Genomic DNA, 26,486 nt, shown 5'->3' on the forward strand with positions numbered 1-26,486 from the left:
TTCACATATAGACTAAAATTAAGCATATAGGTGCAAAAATACTTTTTGGGTTCTACTTTGATATGTATTCCTTTATGCCATCTTATTCGTAATTCATCTACTCATCTTCTTACTTAGATCAAAGGTATAGCAATCGAATCCTACGAGAAACTCCGTTTATCTTGCATTCACTACATTATTCGCAATACAAAAACAAAACAAACTCTTATTTATAAAATGTACACAGTCCTATCTGTATAGGCACAGGTTATGAGTATCAACAGAGGTCATTGATACTTTCCGTATGCGACCACGAGACATTGCCAAGTATTTACTACAGAGCTACCTTTTAGCTAGGAAATAGGGCATTAAGATAATTTGATTGATTGATTGTGCGGATATTGCTAATTAATACATATTTATAAGGACTAATAGGCGTATAAATTGTCGCTTGAGGTGCTTTAGTTCTTCTAAGTTTACTTTAGATTTCCTATGTTAGGTGTCGTGTTATCAAATGCAGAATTGAGCCATATAATACTAGTGGCACATAAAAGCCTCAATGTCTGAAACGCTTTCTTGCCAAAACCGTTTTAATAATTTGCTATACAGCTAGATAGTCTAGACTCTGAGAAAGGAAAAAAAATAGACGATATGGCGGAGATGACGACAGATAGAGGAGTCTAGACTTTTCAAAATATATTAGGGTCGGCAATCTCACGGGATGCAGTTGAGTAAAAGTGCTTTACCTCCTCACCTCCTCAACTCACAAGACACCCCTCTAATCTCTCTGCTGATCAATTCAACCTAATAAAGAAAACATGCTGCAACAACACCAAAAAACTTAGGATGAAGCCAAATCAATGAATAAGAAGAGTTCAAACACGATTAGAGTTAAACCTATCAGAGGTGTTTTGATACGTTTAGTTCGCAACGTGATTGAGCTCTTATAACTTGCCTTTATAAGTTCACATACAACAGCAACAGAACAGGTGCAAAATAAACTGTACGCGGCTAAGATGTCGAAACACTTCGAAGGTTGGACGGCAAAGTTTGCGTAACACAGTGACATACCCTCACTGGATAGCTCATAGCTTATTATCCTTTTGTTTAAACAGGAAAATTGCTCATTTGAATCTTAATTTGTGTTTTAATATGAGATGCATGGTTTTTGAAGCAATTAGATAGAATGCGAAATTATGAAATGCATTTTGTTCCAAACGAAATAAGGTGTAGATACACAGTTAACTATCCTTGTATAAGAGTGGTGAAAGGGTATAGTTGCAATTTACTTTAGAAAAATTATAAAGAAAAATAACAGAACTGTGACCTTGCTATCTCCGAATATTTAGAAGATTTTTTGTTCACTAACATAATTTCTTATAAACAATCTGAAATTCAACCATCTTTTTCAAAAATAATAAAAAAAAAAAAAAAACATTAAAGGATAGCTGGTTTACGAAAAAAAACGTAATTAAACAGCTAATAACCGAATGTTTGGCGGCGCTATGTAAATCATGGTCAACAGACGATTAGGTAACTCGCGGTTACTGACCTACGACAAGCGCGAGCGCACGCGTGGAGTCGACACTGTTTTATTTAATTTTAGAATAATGTGTAATGGTAACTTTTGTTAAATTATTTTACAAAAATCGGTTAATACGACCCTGTATAAAAAAAAAATGTCGTTTGTCAATTTTACTAACGAGAACTTATGAAATGGTCTTGCGTCGTATTTTGTCAGTCAGAAATATTTGATAACACAAAATTTTTACAAAAAAATAACCGTCTGCAATATTCAATTTGTACCTACAACCTTCTCCTAAGGCCTCTGCCTCGAATTTTGCGGGCAGCGGGGCGGCAGCGGCGGCGGCGCGGGAGCGGGGCGGGCAACGGATACGTGTTCTCGAAACTAGCGGGCAGATCGCGCGGCACTATAGCAGTGTAGTGTTGTGTTCTGTTGTGTTTGCTGTTCCATATGGGTGTCCTCTCAAAGGTGGCCGAAGTAATTAGCTCTTGCACGTCCGAACACATTTTGATACGTCACAAAAAAAATGTATAACACTATGCCTATAATGCAGACGCCCAACGCGGGCGGTCACCGCTTGACCGGAGCGCACCGCTCGTTGCCCGCCGCCGCGCCGCTCCCGCGCCGCTGTATTCGAGGGCCGGTCCATATGAATATACGCGTAAGATCCTGCCGCTCCCGCGCCGCCGCCGCTGCCGCCCCGCTGCCCGCAAAATTCGAGGCAGAGGCCTAACTATACTGAGATCTGAATTAGAATCCTTTCAGCCAAACGTGAGATAATCGGCACCTAACTACATACAGGTTAAACTGAGAACCACATATTTTTTTTAAGTCGGTTATAATACAAAGGGCATTCTACTTTCTTCTCTCTTGTAACCAAACAACTGTCTATATTTTGTTTCATTTGGAAAATAAATACATTTATATGTATATAAGAAAAATAAAAAATATGCGCTACTCCACGCGACGCTCTATTCTATCTACTCGCGTATTTTGACAGTAAACTATTACCCAAGTACCCAACTAGGTCAGGTTCATTCAATTGTTTTACTTTTTATTCTTGCCAGGCTAAGGACAAGCTATTATGCCTCGTTGCGTACCGTTACCGAATAGACCACAGACTTTTAATAGACGTAGTTAATAGACCTCTTTGGAGCAACCTTGCATTTTTTTTTTATTAGCGACGTTCTGTATTTGAAATTATGTTTTTCGTGGTAATTTAATGAAAAGTATTTCATCCGCAATAAGCTCACTTGTAATTTCACTTTTCTATTAATTTTTAGTAATGGTACATGCGTGGTATTTGCAAAATAAACTTTCAGCCAACTATCGACCGATAGTTTAGTTTCCAGTTTGTTTTCAAAAAAGATTAAGAACCCGCGTTCTTATCTTATCTCATCTTTTTTTACAAGCTTTTTTTTCACTTTTAAATATATTTTTTTTACATTATAATAAAAATTCATCCTTGTAAAAGTATGTTTCTTAGGAAGAACCTTGCATAAAAAATAAGAATACACCAAAGTTACTTGAAAAAAAAAAACAATTAAATAACAATAGTAAATCTTTAAACCAATTAAGAACCTAATTAAGTAGATTTGTCCCTGTTTACAAAACAATGCTATAATAAATATTACATAAGAAATTAATTTGTTGTTCTTGACGTCAATAATTTAGAAAAAACAGCTAAATAGAGTAATAATATTGCGAATAACTGAATTGTTGATGATAGTTCAAGAATTCTTGCAATGTGATAAACAAGCTTTTTCTATAGATTAGATTTTTTTTTGCCGCAGACCGCAGACATAGTATAATTTATACTATGCCGCAGAATTTGATTGATTAAACTATAAACATCCCTGTAATTTGACATACTGTAGAAACCCGAAGCCAAAAACACTATGTGGTCTGGACGAAAAAATCCTCCTCAAGCACAAGACACTAATATATCGGGTGTGTCGTTCACAATCACATTAAATGAAATGCGTTAATATACTGGTTAATATATGTCCATTAACACAAAGAAAAAAGCAAAATACGTAAAAATAAAAAAAATGAATTTTTCAAACAAAGTAAATAGAATAAAAATGTGCGAAAATTAGGACACCATATAAAAGTCAGTCATTACAAACAACTGAAATTTTCCCTTGAAAACTGACAGCTGTCAACTGATCAAAGCATTCGATACTGCTAACTTGATATCTGCTTTACACATGATGTTGTAAATTATAAAAACGAAAAATGACTCCTGTGGCTAAACCACTGAATGGATTAGGTTATTTTTTTACAATTCACCATAGAATATCATAAAGTACATGCGATAGGATTTAATGTGATTGTGAACGACACACAATGTATATAATCCATCGTACAAGTAATAAAGGGAAAGATTGTAAAGTTGTATGTAAGTGCGTTTATTACCATATTGAATTTTTTCAAATACATCCAGAAGAATTTGCAAAAATAAGTTTTCTCTTTAACTTTGACAGTCTTTACGTTAAACATTTGTCGCTGATGAAACACCTCACATATAACACCTATTTATCTGTCAAATGAATAAAAAAAAACTACTAACTCTACAACCTACCATTAACTATTTACATTTTCTGTGGCAAAATACTTCTACTAAATTAAGCTTAATTACATAGGCCTCACCACTCAGCAAAAAGTTGTTTCGCCTAAAATGTTAAACTACATTTCAAATGTAATATATTCACACCCATTTAGTAATTTTCCAGATCAACTTACACATACAAACAAACAACTTCCTACAGCACTTTGCAAATAAATTGAAGTTTAAGAATCCAGTCAAATACCCAAGGATTAAATAATGCATACAAATGCACTCGATAAAATAATGAATTTGGCTCATATGTTTGTCTGTAACGCTTTAACTGCAAAACTGCTCGACTGATGTAATGCGATTTGGATAGCACTTTTTTCACTGGCTAAAGTCTAGTTAATCGAAGCAATAGAATAAGTACTTTTTTGTTAACTCAATAGTTTATTAAGTAATTAATTAAATGTTTGAATACGATATGTTTTCATTGCAAATCGGTTCTATCGATTTGGATAATATTTCATACAGTTCAAAACGCAGCTTGAATCTATAAAATTCGTTATCTAACTAGTCTATCTAAATGCAAGTGATATCACGGGAAACGGCTAATACGTAAATAATGCGATTTTAATCACAAACTGACGCAAGAAGCTAGCTTTGTAACAACATCGCAGTAAGGAATATAGTAATTACATTCATATGGTTATAGCTTCCTTATGTTTCTTACTAGTATATGCGTTTATATAAAAAGTAAATAAGAATTACAATAGCAAAAACATCATCACATTTCAATTTATTTTACTTGATTTATGTTAGATAGATATAGATAGATAGATAGATATTCTTTATTAGGTACACCAATTTTACATTTTTGATCTTAAACTAGGTAGTTAAAGTAGGTGACATGGGCGGTCTTATCGCTAAGAGTGATCTCTTCCAGACAACCGTAGGATGGATTAAGACGAGAAGGAAAAGATTATATGGTAGGCAGTAAGGCAAAGTGTACACTTGCTGCTGCAACTTATGTACCTATAATAATCCTAACTATAGTTCGGCCATTCAGAGAATGCGTTCCTGACACGTCGCGATTGAACTGACGACGTAACTTTGCAATGGCGTTGCAGTTACGATAAAAATATTTTTGCTGGTTGTTTACCGTTTTAACAATTGAGGAGCATTAAAACAACATTATTATATCAATAATCAATGAATGTAGTTACGTCGTCAGTTCAATCGCGACGTGTCAGGAACGCATTCTCTGAATGGCCGAACTATAATATTATAAATGTGAAAGTAACTCTGTCTGTCTGTCTGTCTGTCTGTCTTTTCTTCACGCCTAAACTACTGAACCGATTTGTGTGAAATTTGGTACAGACATAGTTTGGAACTTGAGAAAGGACATAGGATAGTTTTTATTTAAAAAAAAAATATATAAAAATAAAAAATAAAATTTATTCCGGACATATAGCGCCATCTATTGGTCAAACCAAAAATATGCCGGAAGTCACTATTCCATGCGAACGAAGTCGCGGGCAAAAGCTAGTACTATAATAATATAATGTTAGGTTTAGTAATAGCCAATAAGAGCTTCCTCTCTCCTAACTCACTTATTTTGCTGTGCTCGACAGGGTCCATGTGAACTATTTATAAGGGTAGGTACACCTTACAATACATGTGGAAAGCAATAAAAATATTGAGTATTAATCTAGAGTGCACTGAGATGCACACAAATTGTTGTCTTCTAGTCTACTCGTTCTAGCAAACAGTAACAAATTGCGTGCGAACATTTTTCAAATGTCCGCAATATGCAAACCTTTGTGCGGGAACACATGCTAGAACGTTAGGTACCTACTTTTTGTTCGCAAACCCATGGGCTCGAATGATTTTGATGGAATCTCATCATAACAAGCCTTTGAACGTAGGTATTTATGTATAGTTCAAAAACTACTTGACAGTCCCTGACTTACAATAACTGTAACTTCTACCGAGCCTTTTAGCCAACTATATTAAGGTCGGCTTCCATTCTGACTGTACTTATGCAATAACAGTTACCCGAGCAACCCCATAGTCTTTGGTTAGACTGATTGTCAGACTTTCTGTCTTCTGCCTCCCCGTAATGACTTTCAAAGATGTTCAATTGACAGCCCGGACCCACCAAAAGAACCGATTGCGTTAAGAGCCGTTTAGCCTAAGTAAATAATTCAAAAGATACACCTAACCATCGTCTTTCAATTTATCCACAATAACCAACGACAATTAAACTTTAATTAAAGTGTAAACATACACAGCCACTAAGTTAACATTAGCTGCAAAAAGCTAAGTAATACAAGGTCTTGATGCTTAGATCGTAGTTGCAGGTGCATCGTTGCAGCTGTTAATTTATTGACTGGTAATTATTTTGTTGGGATTTAAGTTCGTTGAGTTCACGGCTTAAAACTGAAAGAAAGAAGAGTAAATCCTGTGGTAAATCTACGTTTATTCTGTGTTACCTTTTTTGTATATGATAACTGACTTTCTGAAAGTAATTAAATGCTTTCTATGTTGTTTTTTATCATCACTTCGTAAGCCACGTTAAAATACTAGTGTCCATGTTTTCACTCTCGTTCCGTGGTAAGTACCTATTCCATGCACCCTTATAAAAAATCTTCCTCAATAAATTTTCCATCTAACACTGAAATATTTTTCAGTTTATTATTTTTTTTTGTGTCATCATCATCAGCCTATAGCAGTCCACTGCTGGACATAGGCCTCTCCAAGTGCACGCCACTGAGATCGATTTTTTTTGTGTAATAGTTTGTATAAATCGGTTATGTAGTTTCTGAGATAGAGCGGTCAAACAAGCAAAACGCTTCATCAGTACAATGCTCGCATAAATCTTACAATAGATAAATATCTAACCTTGATTTGAGCAGCGCAGTAGCTAAAAACACAACTCTCGTACATGCTAAATCCTTCAACGAAATCACAGCGCATTCCTAGGCCAGTAATTGGTGGTCAATTGGGCCTATTATCCAATAAGCGTTCACTAGCCACTTAGTTAAATAGGACGACTTCAATCTTTTGAATAACTCCTATTTGGGTGATCTTTGTAGACGATTTGGTTAGGAGTGGCTAAGTAACAGGTCAATTGGTCATAAGGTTTTAAGCAACGTTTGGCACGGTCGGTTTGTGTATGACCATCTTAATTGGCTTCCAGTCTTAACTAGATACAGCTGAATACTAGGGTACTCCTCAACACAGTTACCCCTTGGTAAGACTGGTTGGCAGACTTTCTGACTTCTAGCTACCCGGCACGACAATCCTAAAATATCTCTGAAACTTTGTACGTTGATTTTTGGGTTTTTGGCAATAACTGTTATTATAACAACTATCCCACTACATTTTCTAACGATTCTATCACAAAATTTAGAGCACAAATGCAGTATAGGCTGCCTGCAGCATTTTAATAGTTCTCGACCATAACTATTATTATGACAAGTATCCCACTGCATACTCTACCTATCCCATCACATTGTATGAGTTTTTAACAATACCTGTAAGTATACCAACTATCCCATTACAAACTCTAACTATCCTACATTGTTCACAGTTTACCATGGGTTCTCTGCCTCGGGTCTCGGTTGTGAGCGGCGCCCGGACACCTGTCCCAGCTGCCCCGTTGACGAAGCACCTCAGCCATCTGGATACCAGTGACAATACTGCTCTGGTTTATGCTGGTAAGTTTATTTCATTTATATCAAGCTGTTCCATAATGTTCAATCCTTCTCCGTGTGAGGAGATGCCTGTGCCCAGCAGTGGGACGATAAAAAGGCTGTAAATAAGTTTATAGAAGGAAGTGCCTCTGGTAGCAGAATAAACGAGCTTATTTCTATGTGGCTTTTAAGGGGTAAACCAATATTGTCCTGCCCCTACAGTCAGTCCCACCTGCACGTGGTGCATTCTAATCCAATCTCACCTGCATTTGGTGCACCCTGCTTAAAAACGGATGAAGCTCTGAAGACTGAGTGGTGGCAGTATAACCCACACAGCACCAAGTAGGATATTAAATGCATTGCTTGAAGATGGGCAGCGGTATCTCCGAAGCTAAAAATATTCCACGTCTATGGGCAAATCCCCAAGGAGGCACTAGGTAGCTGTCCAGCAATGGATGGATTTCAGCTGTGACTACGGTTCAGTAGTTTTGCCTTGAAAACGCGACAAACACACACGTGGTTACTTTTGTATACATATATTAACACGAGCGTAATGCATCATCAGAGGTATTCTCATGAAAGATACTGTAGAATTCACACCACTGCAAAAATCAACAACCAATATCACAAGACATGAAAATTAAAAGCCAATAGCCATACCATCACTATTTAAGTGGGTCACAATAATAGATGGCTAATGACCAATAATAATAGTGTTCTCACATAAAATTACAGTGACTACTGTGTAATGCTATGGTGTGGCGTGTAATTGACCCATTAACCCTTAGACATCAATGAATTAATTAACAGCTTCTGAGTTAATGAATTGCAGTGTGCATTTGATGATTTGACTCCTCACTAATAATGAAAATGCGAAAGTAACTTTGTATGTTTGTCCAGCCTTTACGCCAAAACAATATAATCTCATCTAAAATTGAAAATAATATTTAAATAGCTTAGGTAATCGATTGAAACAGGATTTGAAATACTCGATTAAGTTTAGGAACCAAGAAAGGCTTATAGGCTACTTCTTATCTAGATGCGGCAAAAAATGCTCTCATGAAGCGGAAGGAACGGGTAGCGGAAATCGGAAGGCCAGTTTAAGATGTAAAATAAAAATTAATAAAAAGGCATTTAGGTTTTATGAAACCATGAAAACGAAAAAAAATAATGGTCAGTTTAGCCAAATCCGGGACTTCCGTAGTCCAGCGACATTGTATGTTGGCGACCTTATTTAGAATCATCATAACAATTGAGGTCGCCCAAATAAACCAGCAGGCTCAGAACGGAATTCATATATTTATCTATTAAATGCATGAAGACTGCATAGATACTAAAAATAGATAACACGGTAAATTAAGTAGGTATCGGATACATACGTTTGAATAAATTTAAATTAATAACTGCATTTAAAAACTAACTGCATAATTCATAGGTATGCATTATTTAAACTATTTATAGCACCCAATTTGATAAGACACTAAAAATAAAAATGTTCTTATAATACTTTTTTGGACAATATTAAAAATTAAGAACAGACTCAGCACATAGGAATATAATATCTGACCTCGTAACACTTTGAGAGAGAATGTAAATAAAGTAATAAAAATAATATCCAATTACTGTCTAACAATATAGTTATTGTTAATAAAATGTCGGATAATTGTAACTATCTCAATAACTAGCCGTTTTGCGCGGTTTCACCCGCTACCCTGGGAACTTCTTTCCGTAAGCAGACAAAATATAGCCTGTTAAATATTCGGGGATAGTGTAGCTTTCCAACAGTGAAAGAATTTATCAAATCGGTTCATAAGTTCTGGAGCCTTTGGGGTACAAACCAAAAAAAAAATATCCCCTCATAAAAAATATCCCCTCATAAAAAATATCCCCTCTTAAAAAAATTGAATTGAATGGAAATTGTTTCCTCTTTATTACATTTAATTGTATTGTACTCGGGGATATCTAGCTTCCCAATAGTGAAAGCATTATCGAAATCGGTTCAATAGTTTCAGACCCAAACAATGTAGGTACCCCAAAGACAAACGAATAAATGTTTCCGCTTTTATATTAGTATAAATTCCTGTTTAACAATATATTAATATTTTTAAATGGTAGATAAAAAGTAACAATTGTAATTATTGTTGCTACGAACTTAAGTTCAATGAATCTAAATAATAATGCATTCAATGAATAAAAACAATTCTGAGAGATAAAAATAATTAGTACAAAATCATTACCTACATTAAAAACTTTAATCAATACCTATAATTAATATATTTTAATCATAACGATTGATGATTTAAATTGGTATTTTTCGAAAAAAGGTTACGTTCTTGAGACCGTGCAATAAATAGACAATTTATGGAATATCAATGATTTAATAGCTAGCGTTAAGTAATTTAATTGATTACGTTTCTTCTGAGATAATAAACTATGTCGGGGAAATATCAATGATTATTGCTGATTATACTAAGTAAGTAAGGTAAGTCACGACTATTAAATATTCATTGTGAGTTGGGGTCAATGAACTATAAACTAAATACCGTGGGAATAGATTACAGAATCTTAATTAATCGCCCTTTATCTAGTTTTTTTTTTAAACAGAGTATTGGGGACAGCTTCTTATGTTAAGCTGTCCTCAAAATTATATTTTATTTTAGTTTTTGAATAAGACAGAATTCAGACAAGTTTAATTCAGACTTTTTCTGACTTAAACCTTAGCCCTCTTTGGTAGTTCTGGAGCCTTTTGTGAACCAAGGCTAATGCCAAGACTTTTTAATTCGGTAACTGGCTGTTTCTCGCGGTTACACTCACCGGGGGACTGAATTCTTACCGTACCGATAAAATATACCCTATGTCCGACTTTCTTTAGGTCAACAAAGATTTAGTCAGCTCATAGTTGGTTTGGGCTCATAAATCAGTATCATAATATCAGAAGTACACACGTCACAACGAATAGGTATTTGTTCGGCATTAGACCGACTAAGAACTTTGAATTCAATCACGATTTTATAAAAACAAATGTTCCTACCGAGAGGCGACCTACAAACAAAAAATGTCTCCACTTCATCACATTACCATGTGTGTATGTCTCATATTTTTTTTTACTTTTTTCAGACGAAACGTGCAACGTCCGTATAAGTTACTCGGAGCTGGCAGCGCGCACGAACTCCCTCGCGCGAGCCATCGCTGCGCGCGCGCGGCCGCAGGGACCGAACAGAGATGGAGATTATGTCATCGCTGTGTGCATGCAGCCTACACATAGGTGAATAAAAATATTACATTATTTTAAGCTAAACATGATCTTGATTCGTTAAAAGAAGATTTAACAAAAACATTTTGGAAAAAAGAATAAGCCTTGTTAGAAGTATCTAGTACCATCTAGTATCTAGCAGTAGTATCTACCAAGTGTCTAGTACTTAACAAAGTTAACTTAATGGGATATGCTATAACGGTGCCTCCGAACTGTAAACTTTTAGTCGAACTCATAAATCAGTATAGAGATGAATGGCACCTGCGCGCGTACGGCCGGTATTAGACCGACTAAAAAATTTCATTGGTTTCACGATTACCTTCAAAATGAACTGCCAACCATCGGGCAAACTAATAACCGATGGTTTAGTCTGCAGTGTACCCCCTGAGGTTCTCAAACTTAACGAAGTTGCATCTATTGATCATCACCCACCGTTGTCACCCTTCACGTGTTCAGTCTTTACAAATCTGCCATTTCTCATTCCAGCACAATAACAACACTCCTAGCGACATGGAAAGCTGGAGCTGCGTACGTGCCGATGGAGCCGAGCTTCCCTCAGGCGAGGATCACGCACATACTGAACGATGCTGAACCGGCTCTTGTCGTTTATGATGATACTGGTATGTTGGTTGATAATGATATTTCCAGCACAATAACAACACTGCTAGCGACCTGGAAGGCTGGTGCTGCGTACGTGCCGATGGAGCCGAGCTTCCCTCAGGCGAGGATCACGCACATACTGAACGATGCTGAACCGGCTCTTGTCGTTTATGATGATACTGGTATGTTGGTTGATAATGATATTTCCAGCACAATAACAACACTGCTAGCGACCTGGAAGGCTGGTGCTGCGTACGTGCCGATGGAGCCGAGCTTCCCTCAGGCGAGGATCACGCACATACTGAACAATGCTGAACCGGCTCTCGTTGTTTATGATGATACTGGTGATGTTTGTTAATTATGATTTTAGGAAATTCCAGGTTTCATCAGCAGAACCACTAGGGGACAAAGTCAAGCATGTGGATAAAGCTTATATAAATTATATCTTTATATAAGCTTTATCCACATGCTTGACTTTATATGCTTGATCCTCGATAAATGGGGTATCTAAAACTGAAAGAATTTTTCAAATCACACCAGGTAACCGCTTTTACGTAAGCGAACAAACTCTTCAGCTTTATAACATTAGTATGGATGATGACGGTTCGCTTAAATCAATGACGTACTTGGTTTATATTATCAAAATTGGATTACACCATCAACAGCTTTCACCAAAATAACCCCAACGTCCCGAAAATATGTATGTACCATACATTGAAAATAGAAGTTTACCTACAAGTTCAGAAACCACATCATATTGCTGTAAGAAATTCTGCTGATTATAACTAAACCTTGTACAAATCTTGTTGTAGCAAACCCAGCCATGTTCTCCGGAAGCGGTGTACCATCAGTGTCCTTCGAGGAGTTGGCGCATGAAGCCAGTGGCCTGTCAGCTGATGTCATGCAGGCCGGAGAAGTGCTGGCTGTGGCGAGGAGTGACAGCATTGGCATTGTGCTGTATACTTCTGGAAGTACGGGGATTCCTAAAGGTGGGTTTCGTTATCTGACTATAGAAAAGGGATTTTACAATTCAAAAATCGACGGCTCCTAAGTATACTGAGTCAACTAACAAATTTGCGAATTGCACTTTTTTGTGTATTAACACAAATAACAATAACAATATTGTAAATACACAAAAAAGTGCAATTCGTAAAATTTGTTAGTTGATTCAGTATACTTAGGAGCCGTCTTCATGTTCTTTTAGGTTATGAAAAAAAATAGCTGTTCTTATAAACCTCATCAATACGATGTTTTGAAGAAATGATTTAGAATTTTTATCGATAAACCCACTTTATTAATTTATTACCGAGAACAAACTTTAAATACATTTAGGAATACCGATATAATGCTTTTTTTCTGTAATCAAAGATATCTTCTAATTCCAACAAAAAAAAAAAAACGAAAAAAATAGTCCGACTGCTAGAAGGTTTTCGCACATTAAAGTTACTGTTTACTAGAAAAAGTAGACCAGAAGAGACATTTGTGCCTCATACCTAAGGAATCTCGCCATAACTCAAGCACTAATCAAAAATCGTCCATTCTCTCACAGGTGTTCGCCTATCCTACTCAGCAGTTTGCAACCGCCTCTGGTGGCAGTTCCATACCTTCCCTTACTCTGACTCCGAGGTCAACTGCGTCTGGAAGACGGCCTTGACCTTCGTAGACTCAGTCTGCGAGATCTGGGGACCTCTGCTCCATGGAAGGACTTTGATTATTCTCTCTAGAGAGACTACTAGGGACCCTCAGAAGCTGGTCAATGTTTTGGCTGATAATCAGGTGAGTAACTTTGAGACAATATAAATGTTATATAAAAAATGGAAATAGTAAATTAAAGATATCTTATTTGTAGAGTAGGTTAGAATTTTATTTATGACACACGGCACCGCGCACCGCCGCGGTAGGCGGTAAAGAGGATCTCATGTCGCATTGACCTGTATTAAATCCGTTGATGCCTAACACACGTCTCGTACACCGCCTGACCGCGCGTTCGAGCGGTGCTCTTTTGAGCGCCACCGCCCTCCGCGGCGGTGTGCGGAACCGTGTGTAAATCGCCAAAATATATTTACACATTTACAAAAATCTGAAAAACTCCTAGTTAAAAAAACTAAAAGTAAAAGGCTTAAAAAAATTCATCATCATCATCATCAAGATACCTTAATAGCTAAATGCATATTTCGTGCAGATACCATCAGTATACCATGTAAATAAGTGCGTTTGTTACATATTTTTTTTCTAGAATACTATATTAACGTTGATTATTCTTCTAAGATACTTTTATGTTTTTTTTTTCTGACATCAAATCTTAATTTTCTTTCAGATCCAACGTCTAGTACTGGTCCCAACCTTACTTCGATCGATCCTCATGTACCTTTCCCTAAAACCGTCCGAAAGACCTCTCCAGCACTTAAAACTCTGGGTCTGCTCCGGGGAGACCCTCAGTAAGGACCTTGCAGCACAATTCTTCAAGAATTTCGGATACCACAACGGGTACAAACTGGCTAACTTCTATGGGAGTACTGAAGTTATGGGCGATGTGACCTATTATGTGTTGGAAAATACTAACCAGCTTGATATACATCCTACTATTCCTATTGGTAAGTTGAGAAACACCATATTTATCTTTGCCATTTCAGTTTTTAGTTGTCATCTGTATTATTCTTTATTGCACACACAATTAATACAGACAGTTTATGTAAACGGCGAGCTTAACCTAGAATTGGGTTCTCTTACAGCCAACCTTAAAGCCACAGAGTCTTTCATCTTAGTGCAAATTTTTATATGACAAACAAATGCCAGATAATTTCCTGAGGTGACTTTAACTAGATTTTTTGTTCTCTGCATGATAAAAGGCTTGTGCTCTGCAGCAGGCGATAAAAATGAATTTAATGTTCTTATGGCAACGATGCATAACAAAATTTCACTTTTAACTACGATATCTATAACTGTGGGATTCTTCCAAAGAGTCCGTTACCCTGGAACGCAAAAGTCTGGTGCTTAGAAGAATAACCTCTGAATGATATTGATTAGTATTGAATCTATCGCGTATCTATTCCAAAAAACGTCCTCCTATGTAGTAGAACAGCTAATTAACTATTGTTAATAATTGTTGTAGAAATAATTGTATGATTTTTATATATTTTTTTCTACAGGCACTCCCCTAGACAACTGCGCAGTATACCTGCTAGACGAGGAGATGAACCCGGCTCGTCAGTCGGAGGCCGGCGAGGTGTGGGTGGCGGGGACCAACCTCGCCGCGGGGTATGTGGGCGGACAGGGGGCTGACAAGTTCGTGGATAACCCACATGCTGCTCATCCAGGTAGGAGTGATTTGATTCTAATTATTTATAAGTTGGATTTCGTTCCGGCAATATGATGTTATTAATTAAGATTTATAATTATTCCTAAAGATCTCAAGGATATCTTACAACAAAATTATGTATTTATTTATAAGTTTATCAATAAAAAAATATAAAACAAGATGGAGGGACGTATACTCAAATATTCATTTGAGAACAAAAAGATCAAGGAATCTGAAATCTCGCATTTGAAGATTCGAAGGTTTCCGATTAGTTATAGCCGATTATGATGGTCTGATATAACAAGAACTGTACTTACTATACTAAACAAAAATTCAAACTTTTGATATGAGATTTATCCTGATATATGTTTCTCCTGATATCGAAATTTGGACATTCCATTTTAAGATCCTTCTCTATTTTATCGACCAAAAAAGCCAATCCATTATTACGACCATTTTTCTCTCCCCAGATTTCGGTCGCCTCTACCGCACGGGAGACTTCGGTGTACTAGAGAAGGGTGTCATCCTGTACGCCGGCCGGACTGACTCGCAGGTCAAGATCCGTGGCCACAGGGTCGACCTGCAGGAGGTCGATAGGGCAGTCGCTGCTGTTGATGGGGTTGATAAATGTGAGTGCTTTCTGCTTATTGGGTGAGGTGCAGGTTTATCTAACAAGTCCTTGTGGCAGAGTTTTCTCAAATCCGCCTGACAACCTCTGACGTAAAGGCTGGCATGATCCGTTCGTAGATGGGTCACCAGATCATCTATCTATGTTATAATAAGTTATTACTTTTAATCGTAAAATTATGCTGAATGTATGATAGAGCTGAATGTAGGAGAGATCTGTGGGATTATCTGATTCCCGGTACTCAAGGGGAATCAACGAACACGGTAGAAGGAACAAAGAAACAAACATACCTTCCATAACACAGAAGAACTCATCATGACTACACGGTCACCCGAGCAAGCGTTTAACCTTCTGATCGATCAACCTTGTGGCTGTCACTTAGCCACGAGCCCCTTACTCTCTCTTCTGAAATTCCTCTATTTATTATTATTCTACTCTATTTTTGTATCCTCATTTCCAAAATCTTAAACATTTTCCTATTTCTTCTCAGGCGTGGTACTCTGCTACGGCGTGGAGCGCGGCAGCCCGGAGATATTGTCGTTCGTCACCATCAAGCCTGACGCCAGGATCGCAGCTCAGCATATAGAGGCTGCCTTGAAGAATTCTTTAACGCACTATATGATACCACAGGTAAATTGTGAATAGAGAAAAAATGAAGATGATATATAAACGAAGATAAAGATATAAATGGATACAAAAATGGGGGATGATGTATGAATGAAGAAAAAAATATATGGGTATTTACATAATATGAGTAAATGCAAAATGATTATGAGTATGTGTGAGTAATTGTAGTACATAACTTAAATATAATATCGTAGGAAGAATTGGTGGGAGGTAAATAGTATGCAATATTTGGAAAAGACTTTCAGAGAAAATACCAGGGATATGCGAGATGTGGTTCAAGGACATGTTGGGGATCTCAGATAAGAAAAAAAATTGGAGATATTTAAAAATCATGGATCCAAAAACTATAATAATTTTGCATTATTTCTTCCAGGTGATTGAAGTAGAGAGCATACCACTGTTGGTGAACGGTAAAGTAGACCGTCAAGCGCTACTGAAGATGTATGAAAACACCAACAATAACGGTAATACAAACCAGAATATCTTACAGCACTAGTCACTATCGTACCCTTTATAACACTTGATTAAATTCAGAACTCCTAAATAGCTTTCCAATTAGAATTTAGTTAGTCAGCAATTACACTTCTTCCGATTCTATATTAACTTCACTAAATTAGTTACTGAATCATTTAGGAAGTCTATTAGTCAAGTAGATGGCCTAAGCCTTACCCTGAGATATCTCTACGCTTATCAGTCAAATTTTGTCTTATGTAATTTTTGGACGTGCAAAAAGTGCTGTTTTGCAGCCAAGTTTGAATAAATGATTTTGAATTTTAATATAACATCAAAAATACACTTATCGCCTTTTTTCTTCCAGATGACTCGGAAATTCCCTTAGACATCGACTACACCTCAGTCTCCCAATCAGACCTCCCGGCCGCTAAGGTCCTGTTCGAGACGGTCGGGGCAGTGCTGGGCAGGGCCGCGAGGGGAGCCATCTCTGTGAGAGCTGGCTTCTATGAGTTGGGGGGAAACTCCCTTAATTCTATCTATACTATTACTAGGCTGAGGGATAAGGGGTATTTTATTGGTGAGTTTCTGAATTTTATTGCATTTTTTAATATGGAGAATTGTAGGAAGGTAAATATATTGGTTGGTAGGTATCATTCACCTGGATGGATGGAGCAAGAACCTAAAAGATGATCCTTACTTACCTGAGAAGAATTTTCTTATAGATGTGAACTATGGTAGATGTAGGCGGAGAGGTAGACTACTAACCAAAAAATGTGTTAAAGTAGTAATAGAATGTGGCGTTTTCAATGAAACTTAAATCTCAAAAGTCATGCTGTTCATGTCAACTTTAAAATTAAACTCTGCTCAGGAATTGTTTGCCAAAATAGCTTCTGGAGATCACTTTTACCAAATCACATTCGTTTTTACTCATCTCTAGTTCATAATATAGTGACCTTAAAATGTCCTCATTCATGGACTACTCTATTTCACTAAGTCCATTTTTTTGTCATATTTTCATATTCTCTTTTCAATCTTCCAGACATAAGCGACTTCCTCGGCGCATCAAACCTAGGCGAAGTGTTATCCCACATGAGCACGAACCCGCACTCCGACGACGGAGACAATGAACTGTTCACCGCTGAACCACTTGCTGATGATCATAAGCAACAGGTTATTGAGTAAGTATAAGTCTTGAATAAGAAGATTCCTACATTTTTAGAAAGTTTTCGTAGAACAGATTGAGAAAGAACTAGACCATGATAATTGTACATATGTATTCCTAGATTCCTATTTCTTTCGAATCAATAATCATCCAATTTTGCGCATACTGAGCATTGCAAAAATGGCTTATGTACCTAATTACTGGAAAGCATAGTACAGATGAAAAAACTTCTTAACAAAATCAGCCCCTCAAAAATGATTCCCAAGTGTCATGTAAGAGCTCCTGCACACTGCAAACTTTTAGATAAAATTAATAGACTAACTAGAAGAGATTAGATAGCCTAATTCAGTGGTTCCCAAACTTATTTTGTCTACTGCCCACTTTGAGAATAAATATTTTTTTAGTGCCCCCCATTTTTTCTCCTATTTAAAAACTACTATAACTTCAAATTAAATTAATTAATTATTGTGACCTATAAATGTTTATTAACGGAGAGTTCTAAACGAAACTTTTACTATAACCCGCAACTTGAAACCTGAGCGCAGGTAGGTAAAATACCGCGGCGCTTAGGTCTCAAGTTGACTCTTACAGTGGCGGCGTAGCATCGGGTGGCACCCGGGGCGGACTACCTATTGAGCACCCCCCAAAAAAACGACAAAATATGGTGCAATATGGTCATTCATGGTACTTTTTGCCTGGTTTAACATAAAGAAACCGGAGACAGATCACTTCAAACTTTTGAAGCGCTAGCGAAGCGAGCCCGTAATTTTTGAGTTTTGGGACATAATAGAACCCGAACATGTCTTACAAAAACCAGTCACAAGTGAAAAAGCCGCGAGCGCAGCGAGCGCGAAATTTTTGAGTTTTGGAAGAGTAAAGTACCAAAACAAGATAAAAAAAACCGCGCAAATTGTTTAGTTTTGGAGCACAAAAGTACCTCAACAAGTGACTCGTCTCTTCTGCCCGTGCCTACCTGGTCGTACAACTTGAACCAGCCGACTGATACAGGAATTCACAATTCGGGTTATTTAACAAAAACTTGTTAAAACATGATAGATATCTACGAGTACTAATAACTATCAAAATGCGAAAGTGTGTCTGTTGCCTTTTTATTTGTTTGTTTGTGTCTACTTTAATTACGAAACGGAGCGACCGATTGACATTGACATGATTTTTATTTTTTCTATATTCAGTAAAATAGGACAGATATATGAACTACGTGGAGAGAAATATAGAACCGAGTCTGAGCAATCTTGTAATTCATATTAGTTGATGTTCACAAGTCGTTGTCTAAGAGGCCTCCTAGCTAAATAAAATTACAAATCACCCCCCAGGCCTCTACACAACGCCCCTATTTTCTTTCTGGGTCTCTTACCGCCCCCCTTGAGACCTGCAGCGCCCACAAGGGGGCGTTATCGCCCACTTTGGGAACCACTGGCCTAATTAGAAAGATAGCTTTTAGATAGTTTTATCGGAGATACTTATTTTTTAGATTTTACAACTTTTAAGTCAGTTTGAAGATGAAATGCACACATGACATCTATCGGGTATTTCACCAGTAACAGACTAACTATAAAAGCCGATTGGAATCACGATTGGCCGAGAATTTAGTCTGCAATGTACCTAAACTGATCTTAAAAAAGAAATTGGTCCTAATATCTTCAAAACTTCTCTTACCTAACTCCCTTTCTTTCCAGAATGATAGTATCCTCATTCTACAACAAGGCGGAGTTGGAGCAGTTCCTGAAGCATGAGATCGACACTAACGACTACGCTGTACTCATCAGTGACACTTGGCCGGCGCTGATCAGTGCTAAACTCAGCGTAGTGTTGAAGAATTGTAAGTTTTTCTTCCTTTAGATCTGTAAAATGGAATAATCGAGGACTTTTGTGAGTTTTTCAAATTCACAGTTTTAGAGCAGAAGAAGACACAAAACTTTGCAATTCAGACTTTAGACTTTTGGTCTCTCACGTATGTGGCAATTATATAAGCACGTATGAAATCAGGCAAGCAAAGCTTCTCAACAATAGGATATCTATACTAATATTATAAAGCTGAAGAGTTTGTTTGTTTGAACGCGCTAATCTCAGGAACTACTGGTCCGATTTGAAAATTTCTTTCAGTGTTAGATAGCCCATTTATCGAGGAAGGCTATAGGCTACTTTTTATCCCGGTACGGGAAGTAGTTCCCACGGGATGCGGGTGAAACCGCTGGCAGAAGCTAGTGTAGGATACAAATGCGCATTGAGCCAGATGACTGACTTAAGGATTCCAAAGTTATTGGCGGAACTGTAAAAAAACCTCTTTGAATATTTTTACTACCGTCGTCATCAGCAATCGTCAATTTCAGACTTCTAAAGGCCATCTTTCTGTGCAATCATTTCTTCCACCTTGGCATGGGTGAGACTACACAAAAAAACACAAAAACAGCTTATAAACCAGAACATACACTATTAAAGTTCACACATTTCCAATTTCATCCACACAATTACAAATTTATATTACACTGCCACTTTTAAATAGTTCACATCCCATAAATGCTACACCACACCACCAGTTTTTCTAACCATATCTTCAATATTCCCCTCAGCATCAGGCACCCCAGTAGCAGTGGCGCTGAACTTCGACGCTCGCGACGAGCCGGACGTGGAGTCGGAGGAGACAGGAGGACTCATGAAGATCATGATCTTTCTGGAGTTCGTCGAGAGCTCCGTTAGGGATACCATGTTGCCGCCTGGGAAGGGTAAGTTGTTTAGTGTTATTTATTAAACTTGAATATCGGAAAGTGCAGAGGTATACATGGATTTATGAAGGCAAAGTAAACGAAAATGCTTTTGAACTCCTTTCGAATAAGTTTTTACCGTATAAAAATTTCACTCATAAAAAGTACTACTAATATTGTCAAAACATTTGTAGCAATCTCAGAATCTAGTATATCTAAGCAGGATCTATAACGGGTTAGAAACATGGAGTTTTGCAAACGGGATTCTTTTATAGTCTTTGGAAGAACTAAGAATGATCTCTGTAAATTTTCCTTCTAATAGGAGGATTTAACGGGAGGTGCAACATCAAAGTTCACAGTACCTCAATATCCTAAATCAATTTGCGGGGTCAAAACTAGCAGCTCTATAAACCTTAATAATTCACAGGCACAATCCTTCATTCCTTCATGATGGCGACAGCGGAAAGCCTGACACCACGGGAGAATGTAGCCGCCATCAGAGCATTAGAGAACGCCACCATGACCCTCGCCAAGGAGACAGGCTTCCGAGGAGTTTTTACTACCAACACCAGCCCGCTTACACAGGTAAGGAAGGAAGAAATATTTATTTGCGTAGAACATAAGTGGTAGCAATTTAATCTGTGGTTAATCATCATCATCATTACGATTTATGTAATTAGCTGTTAAAACCGTGTAAGTCGAATAAATAAAATAAATAAAATCATCATAACCTTTTTATCGTCCCACTGAGAGTAGGATTGAGCGTTTATCAACACAGTGGTGTATAGTTCAAACTATATTCTGCCTTGTTGGAATGTAATATGGAAGTAAATATGGCGGGGCTTCAAGAACTAGCTTTTAAGTGACGTTTTATTTCTTGGGAACTGCCTTCGTATTATCATCTGCCTAGCCTTTTCCCAACTATGTGGGGTTGGATATCAGTCTTAAAAAATGCAGCGGCGTACCAGTGTTTTACATGGAGCGATTACCTATCTGATCTCCTCAACCCAGTTACCAGGGCAAAATGATACCCCTTGATAGGGCTGGTTGTATGACTTTCTGGCTTCTAACATCCGTAACGACTTCCAAAAATGTTCAAATGACTTTTTGCTTTTTCTAATTAATCCACAACCATATCATCGATATAAAAAATTGTCTTTTTTTCTTAATATTAAAGAATATTTTTACTATTATTTATTTCAGCAATTAGGAACAGATGTCCTAGGCTACCAAACCTTACTGGATTACCAAATAAATCAGTACGTTGACCCCAACGGAGACAGAATATTCGGGAAGGCTCCCGATGATATGCGAGCTATTGTATGCTGGAAACCGTTGGACTAACCTGTGATATGGTAATTTAGACTATTGGCCAGTTTTGCAGGTTACTGATAAAGTCTCTATCTCTTATCTGACAGATAAACTATACTCTCGGTTTTACAGGTCTCGGATAACAATATCTGGCAGATATCATAACTAACGGCATAACTAACGGCATAACTAGCATAACTAACGGACACTTTATCGGTAACCAGTGGATCCGGGCCTGTGTGCATAAAATATACATATTTTAAATTGTGTTCTTAGTATATCTCTATTTACGGATGATTTCTATAATATATCCATTTATTTTATACAGATTGAATTTTGTCATTAGCTCCACAATAATAATGTCCAATCCCGCGATTAGAGATTGGACATTCGATGGATAGATTATAAGAATCCGTAGTTAGTCGATTAGTGATTTTGTTATAAAAAGTTTACTTGCAAAAGTATTTTTTTGTTTGTTATGAATAAGTGTGACTTCAAAAATGGATTCTACTGTTAAAGTTTTAGAGCCGATTTTGACTTGTCTTTAAATATTAAAAGGGCTTAAGTGCAAGAGTATTAAGTAGATAAGTAGTAAGATTATTATTTAGTGAGCCTATTAGACAAGTAGTAAGTTAGAGCGCTTAGTATAAGGACGTTGAATTCATGCTTGTTGAATTTAGACTTTATTACTTATACGTAAGGTGTATTTTTCATTGACCAGTGATAAATTACAGTATTTCTTAAGTTTTACTTCTTGCCTGTTCTGAAATGACAATTCTATATTTAGAAAAATATTCTGTGAATTTGATGTTGTAAGTTTATCTATATGATATTAATTTTATTTAACCTCGCAACTTTTTTGTTTGATAAGTAATTTTTTAACTAAGTTTTAATGTTATATTTAACCAAAATAATCACATTATAAAAATCAAGTTTCATCGAACTGTTCGTACCATTTTTTACCAACTTCCCAAAAAGAAGGAGTACCTATCTCAATTTGAATTTTGTATTTTATTTTCTTGAAATATGGAAAAATAAATAAAACACAAATCTACATTTAGATATTTAATACGAGAAAATACAACATTAGAAAATTGCACAAATCGTTTTGCACAAGGCAACTTACTCAAGGCAATTGCACAAGATTATTGCACAATTGCACGAGTGGATTGCACAATACAACTCGATGTGCGCAATACAAGACATACAAATAGTTTCTTATATAGACTATATAATATAGATAGACTCAAAACTCCGATCCAAATTGAAACGAAGAAGTCAACATTTGAATTAAAATCTTGCAACAATAATAGAATAAAATACTTGTATTCACAATTTCGAATTTTGTAATATGACCTTACATCGAAAAAAAATGCTGGTGTTTAAACAGTATAATAGTATGTTTGCCAGTTGTTCAACTAAAAGACGTTTTGTAAATGTGTGAGGAATATAAAAATTGATTCATACATTAAGAACATAGGCAATGTTTAACGTTGTGAATTGACAAGATTGAAACAAAATGACTCTGTTATAATTTAAAATATTCAAGATGTTCAAGCATTAAACTGGATAGCACTATTTACTAGGCCAGGTTCTGCCAACAGTTTCTGTTGCTTTATAATATCAGTACCTATAGATTATGCTTGAACATTTGAATACAAAAACACAACATACGTAAATGTTAATATAATGTACGGCCAGTTAGACCAAACACTTAAACCACATATTCACAATCTGCATACAAAACTCGGCGACCCAACGGTCCGATCCAGCGCCCTTGCGAAACAGAGGTCGCTAGCAAGGGTCGGCCGATTGTACTTGCGACATCGACGGGTAAATGTGTTGATTGTTTATGGGTACAAATCTCTCTCATCTGTTGTCAGAAATATGGTGTTACGTACTAAGTTATGTAAGATACGATATTGGAGTCAAATATATGGACTCTTTTTAAATGCCCTGAAACTATGACATGTTTTGTATGATTTTTCGATTATTAAACAATTTTTTTATGACACACCTAATTAAGTACGAGTCGTCACAAAAAATATTTTTGTATTGGTCCAGATTTACGGGTCGCCAGTTTGAACCAGACAAAGGTCGCTAGGAATTTGTACCCCAACTGAATAGTGGTTTTAAACAACATTTAATAATTGTACTATAATCCTAGCATGAACATATGTATGTCTGTGTTTTTGGTATTATCATGTAAGATGGAGATTTTATTCTTCAATACGGTGTATTTTTTGCTGAGTGTAGTAATATTACTATTTTTTTAATTGACGATTTTTGACATGAAGTAAGAACTAAAAAAGTTAAAAACAACTTGTATTTAAATATTATGTTGTCCTACATTTGTTCATGTTAGGATGAAATCTAAAGACTTAAACCTAATTTACAACACAATAAGACTTGGACACATCGAATAAAAAATGTAGCTTATGAAATACCTATGCACCAAAAATCAACTACATAAAATATATATTTTTACGTTTCTGACACGTTTCTTATTTGAATTGGTAACTTTAGGATCAATGTATGAGTTGAAGCTCCCTATTGAATTTTGCTTTGTAATTTTTTTTTTCAGTTTCACATAGGAACATTGGTACAGTAAAAATTGACCAAAAGGTCACACCTAGCCCGTTTTAAGCGCTGATATACGCGAGACACAATTGATTTTCTATTGTTTTAAAATAATTAGTGACATGCAAGCAGTTAAAGCAGTGTTTAAATAACAAGTTATCTCTGTCGCTAACACCTTATTGTAGCGACAGACATATTTTTAAACACAACTTATTGAATGACATTTTGACTATTCGAGAGATTGATAACCGATCTCTCAATAAGGAAGATAGATAAGAACAAAATGGACTCCTATGTTTTTTCGCTATTTTTTGATGATAGTGCACAGTACAGTTTGACAGTAATGCACAGTTGTATTTTTCTTTAAGGTGATATTTTATGTGTGTTACCAAGAAATTATTTAAAAATTGACGTTTTGCATCTGCATTCGGTGTGTCCCAGCCTTTATACACAACCTACACAGACAACCAGATATTGTAAGTACAGTCAGCGAAATAAGTAGCAATTATTTTACAAGAAAAATACTTTTTCGGCCATTTTGAGCATTTTTTTTTAATTTATAAAAATTTTGTAGCATGCCGCAAATCTTTGTATAAGTTGTAATTACATTTTTCCAATTTTTAATGTCAATTGGTAAACAGGAAAAAAATTATAATGTCATATTTCTTTCTTTCTGTTCAAGAAAATTAAGTGTTTAAATTTGCTTATGTCGCTGACTGTACCTATCGCTATAATTATGAAAATAGTAAATATGCTTAGGAAACATTCAGAAAAAACATTTACTTACTAACTAGGAAAAATTGTCCAAACTTCATATTTGTGAAAATATCATGTTATCATTAAAATATTAGGCGAATAACAAAAGTACAGTTAGAGGTAGTTAATTGGTAACAAAATATGTAATATAGAGGTATCAAAATGTGCGTGTTTTCCGACACATTTTAAATTCATATATAATTTCAATTTGCAGTGAGTATTTTGTTTGTAAATAATGTAACAATTGTATTTAAAATATATGTTTAAGTATAATTAAAATATACATCACAATAATTTTAGGTATATACATTTTAGTAAAAAAATATTAACGAAAAGTAAAATTATTCAAAATGTTTTGTATCTAATAAATAATACTAGATCTCTATACGTGATAAGATAGTGATAATAACTGTGTTATAAAATCTGAGTAGTAATAAGTTGGAAATAAGTTATCAAAATGTAATTTATTTCATAATAAAGAAAATTAATCAGAAACTTGTCTATTAATTAAATATGTGTCTAATTTGTACTGTTCGGTTAGATAATTCAAAAAATACTTCTATTAGGACAGAGGTATTTTAATATTTAGGAATTTTCATTTTTGGTCTCGATAGTAGTAAAATTTGATCTAAAATTTTTCAAAATCAACAAACTAATGACCATTTTAAAAACAAAATAGTCAACTAAAAGACGTTTTAAAAAGTCATACGCCAGAAAAATGTCGTATTGTACTTTGCAATCAAATAAAAACTAAAGACATTAATGAAACTATTTAAAATGATCATTTTTAACATGTCAGGTGATGATTTCAGAATAAATAAAGTAGTTTCGTCAATATTAGAAAGAAAATCATAAATGCTGACTATATTTTCGTCATCACGCATAGAACTTTTGTTGCTAAATGAACTTTGTTCAGAAGTTAAAGACATGATGCTGGAAACTTAATAAAGAGTTTAATGACTTTTGACCAAATGCAGGGAGTATTTTTCTTCGATTTTCACCGATTTTCTAAAAATCCAAATGTACAGTCTGAAATGAAATATGAAATAATTTAGTATACAAAGTCTGATAGGAGACGTTATTGTGATCGGCACTACAAAATTTAAATTGATTTTGTGGCAGCCCAAAGTAGGTACTGATACTCCAATAAATCGTGTTTTGTTATGAGAAACTGATATTTTAACCCGCGCGAAGATAATATCCATACAGTAAAACTGTTCTACACAAAAATACCGACTCTCTTAACATTGGCATCCATCTTCAGTGGTATTTTAACATAGGATTGGAACCTGTTTTTGCTCTAGAGTTAAGCTCACTTTTTTAAAACTTATTTATTACTTGC

General features: G+C 35.9%; 1 protein-coding gene across 2 annotated transcripts in view; it reads left to right on the forward strand.

Moving 5' to 3' along the window:
- The window catches only part of LOC124641769 (tyrocidine synthase 3), a 49,434-nt gene extending 23,795 nt beyond the window's left edge, over positions 1-25,639 (forward strand). The window contains exons 2-17 of one of the 2 annotated variants that reach the window (XM_047179963.1): positions 7,651-7,777; positions 10,871-11,018; positions 11,493-11,626; positions 12,419-12,595; positions 13,156-13,382; positions 13,924-14,200; positions 14,756-14,923; positions 15,375-15,533; positions 16,023-16,162; positions 16,533-16,623; positions 16,977-17,189; positions 17,652-17,790; positions 19,472-19,614; positions 20,366-20,518; positions 20,925-21,082; positions 21,701-25,639. In XM_047179963.1, coding sequence (XP_047035919.1) covers positions 7,657-7,777; positions 10,871-11,018; positions 11,493-11,626; positions 12,419-12,595; positions 13,156-13,382; positions 13,924-14,200; positions 14,756-14,923; positions 15,375-15,533; positions 16,023-16,162; positions 16,533-16,623; positions 16,977-17,189; positions 17,652-17,790; positions 19,472-19,614; positions 20,366-20,518; positions 20,925-21,082; positions 21,701-21,841 — 2,589 coding nt within the window. In that variant the 5' untranslated portion in view covers positions 7,651-7,656 and the 3' untranslated portion in view covers positions 21,842-25,639. Of the gene's footprint in view, positions 1-7,650; positions 7,778-10,870; positions 11,019-11,492; positions 11,627-11,660; positions 11,789-12,418; positions 12,596-13,155; positions 13,383-13,923; positions 14,201-14,755; positions 14,924-15,374; positions 15,534-16,022; positions 16,163-16,532; positions 16,624-16,976; positions 17,190-17,651; positions 17,791-19,471; positions 19,615-20,365; positions 20,519-20,924; positions 21,083-21,700 lie in introns of those variants that run through there. The other variant, XM_047179964.1, reaches the window with a different exon arrangement.
- Positions 25,640-26,486: the final 847 nt, after the last annotated feature.

Source organism: Helicoverpa zea, chromosome 23 (assembly GCF_022581195.2).
Source record: "Helicoverpa zea isolate HzStark_Cry1AcR chromosome 23, ilHelZeax1.1, whole genome shotgun sequence".
In the NCBI taxonomy this organism is placed as follows: domain Eukaryota; kingdom Metazoa; phylum Arthropoda; class Insecta; order Lepidoptera; family Noctuidae; genus Helicoverpa; species Helicoverpa zea.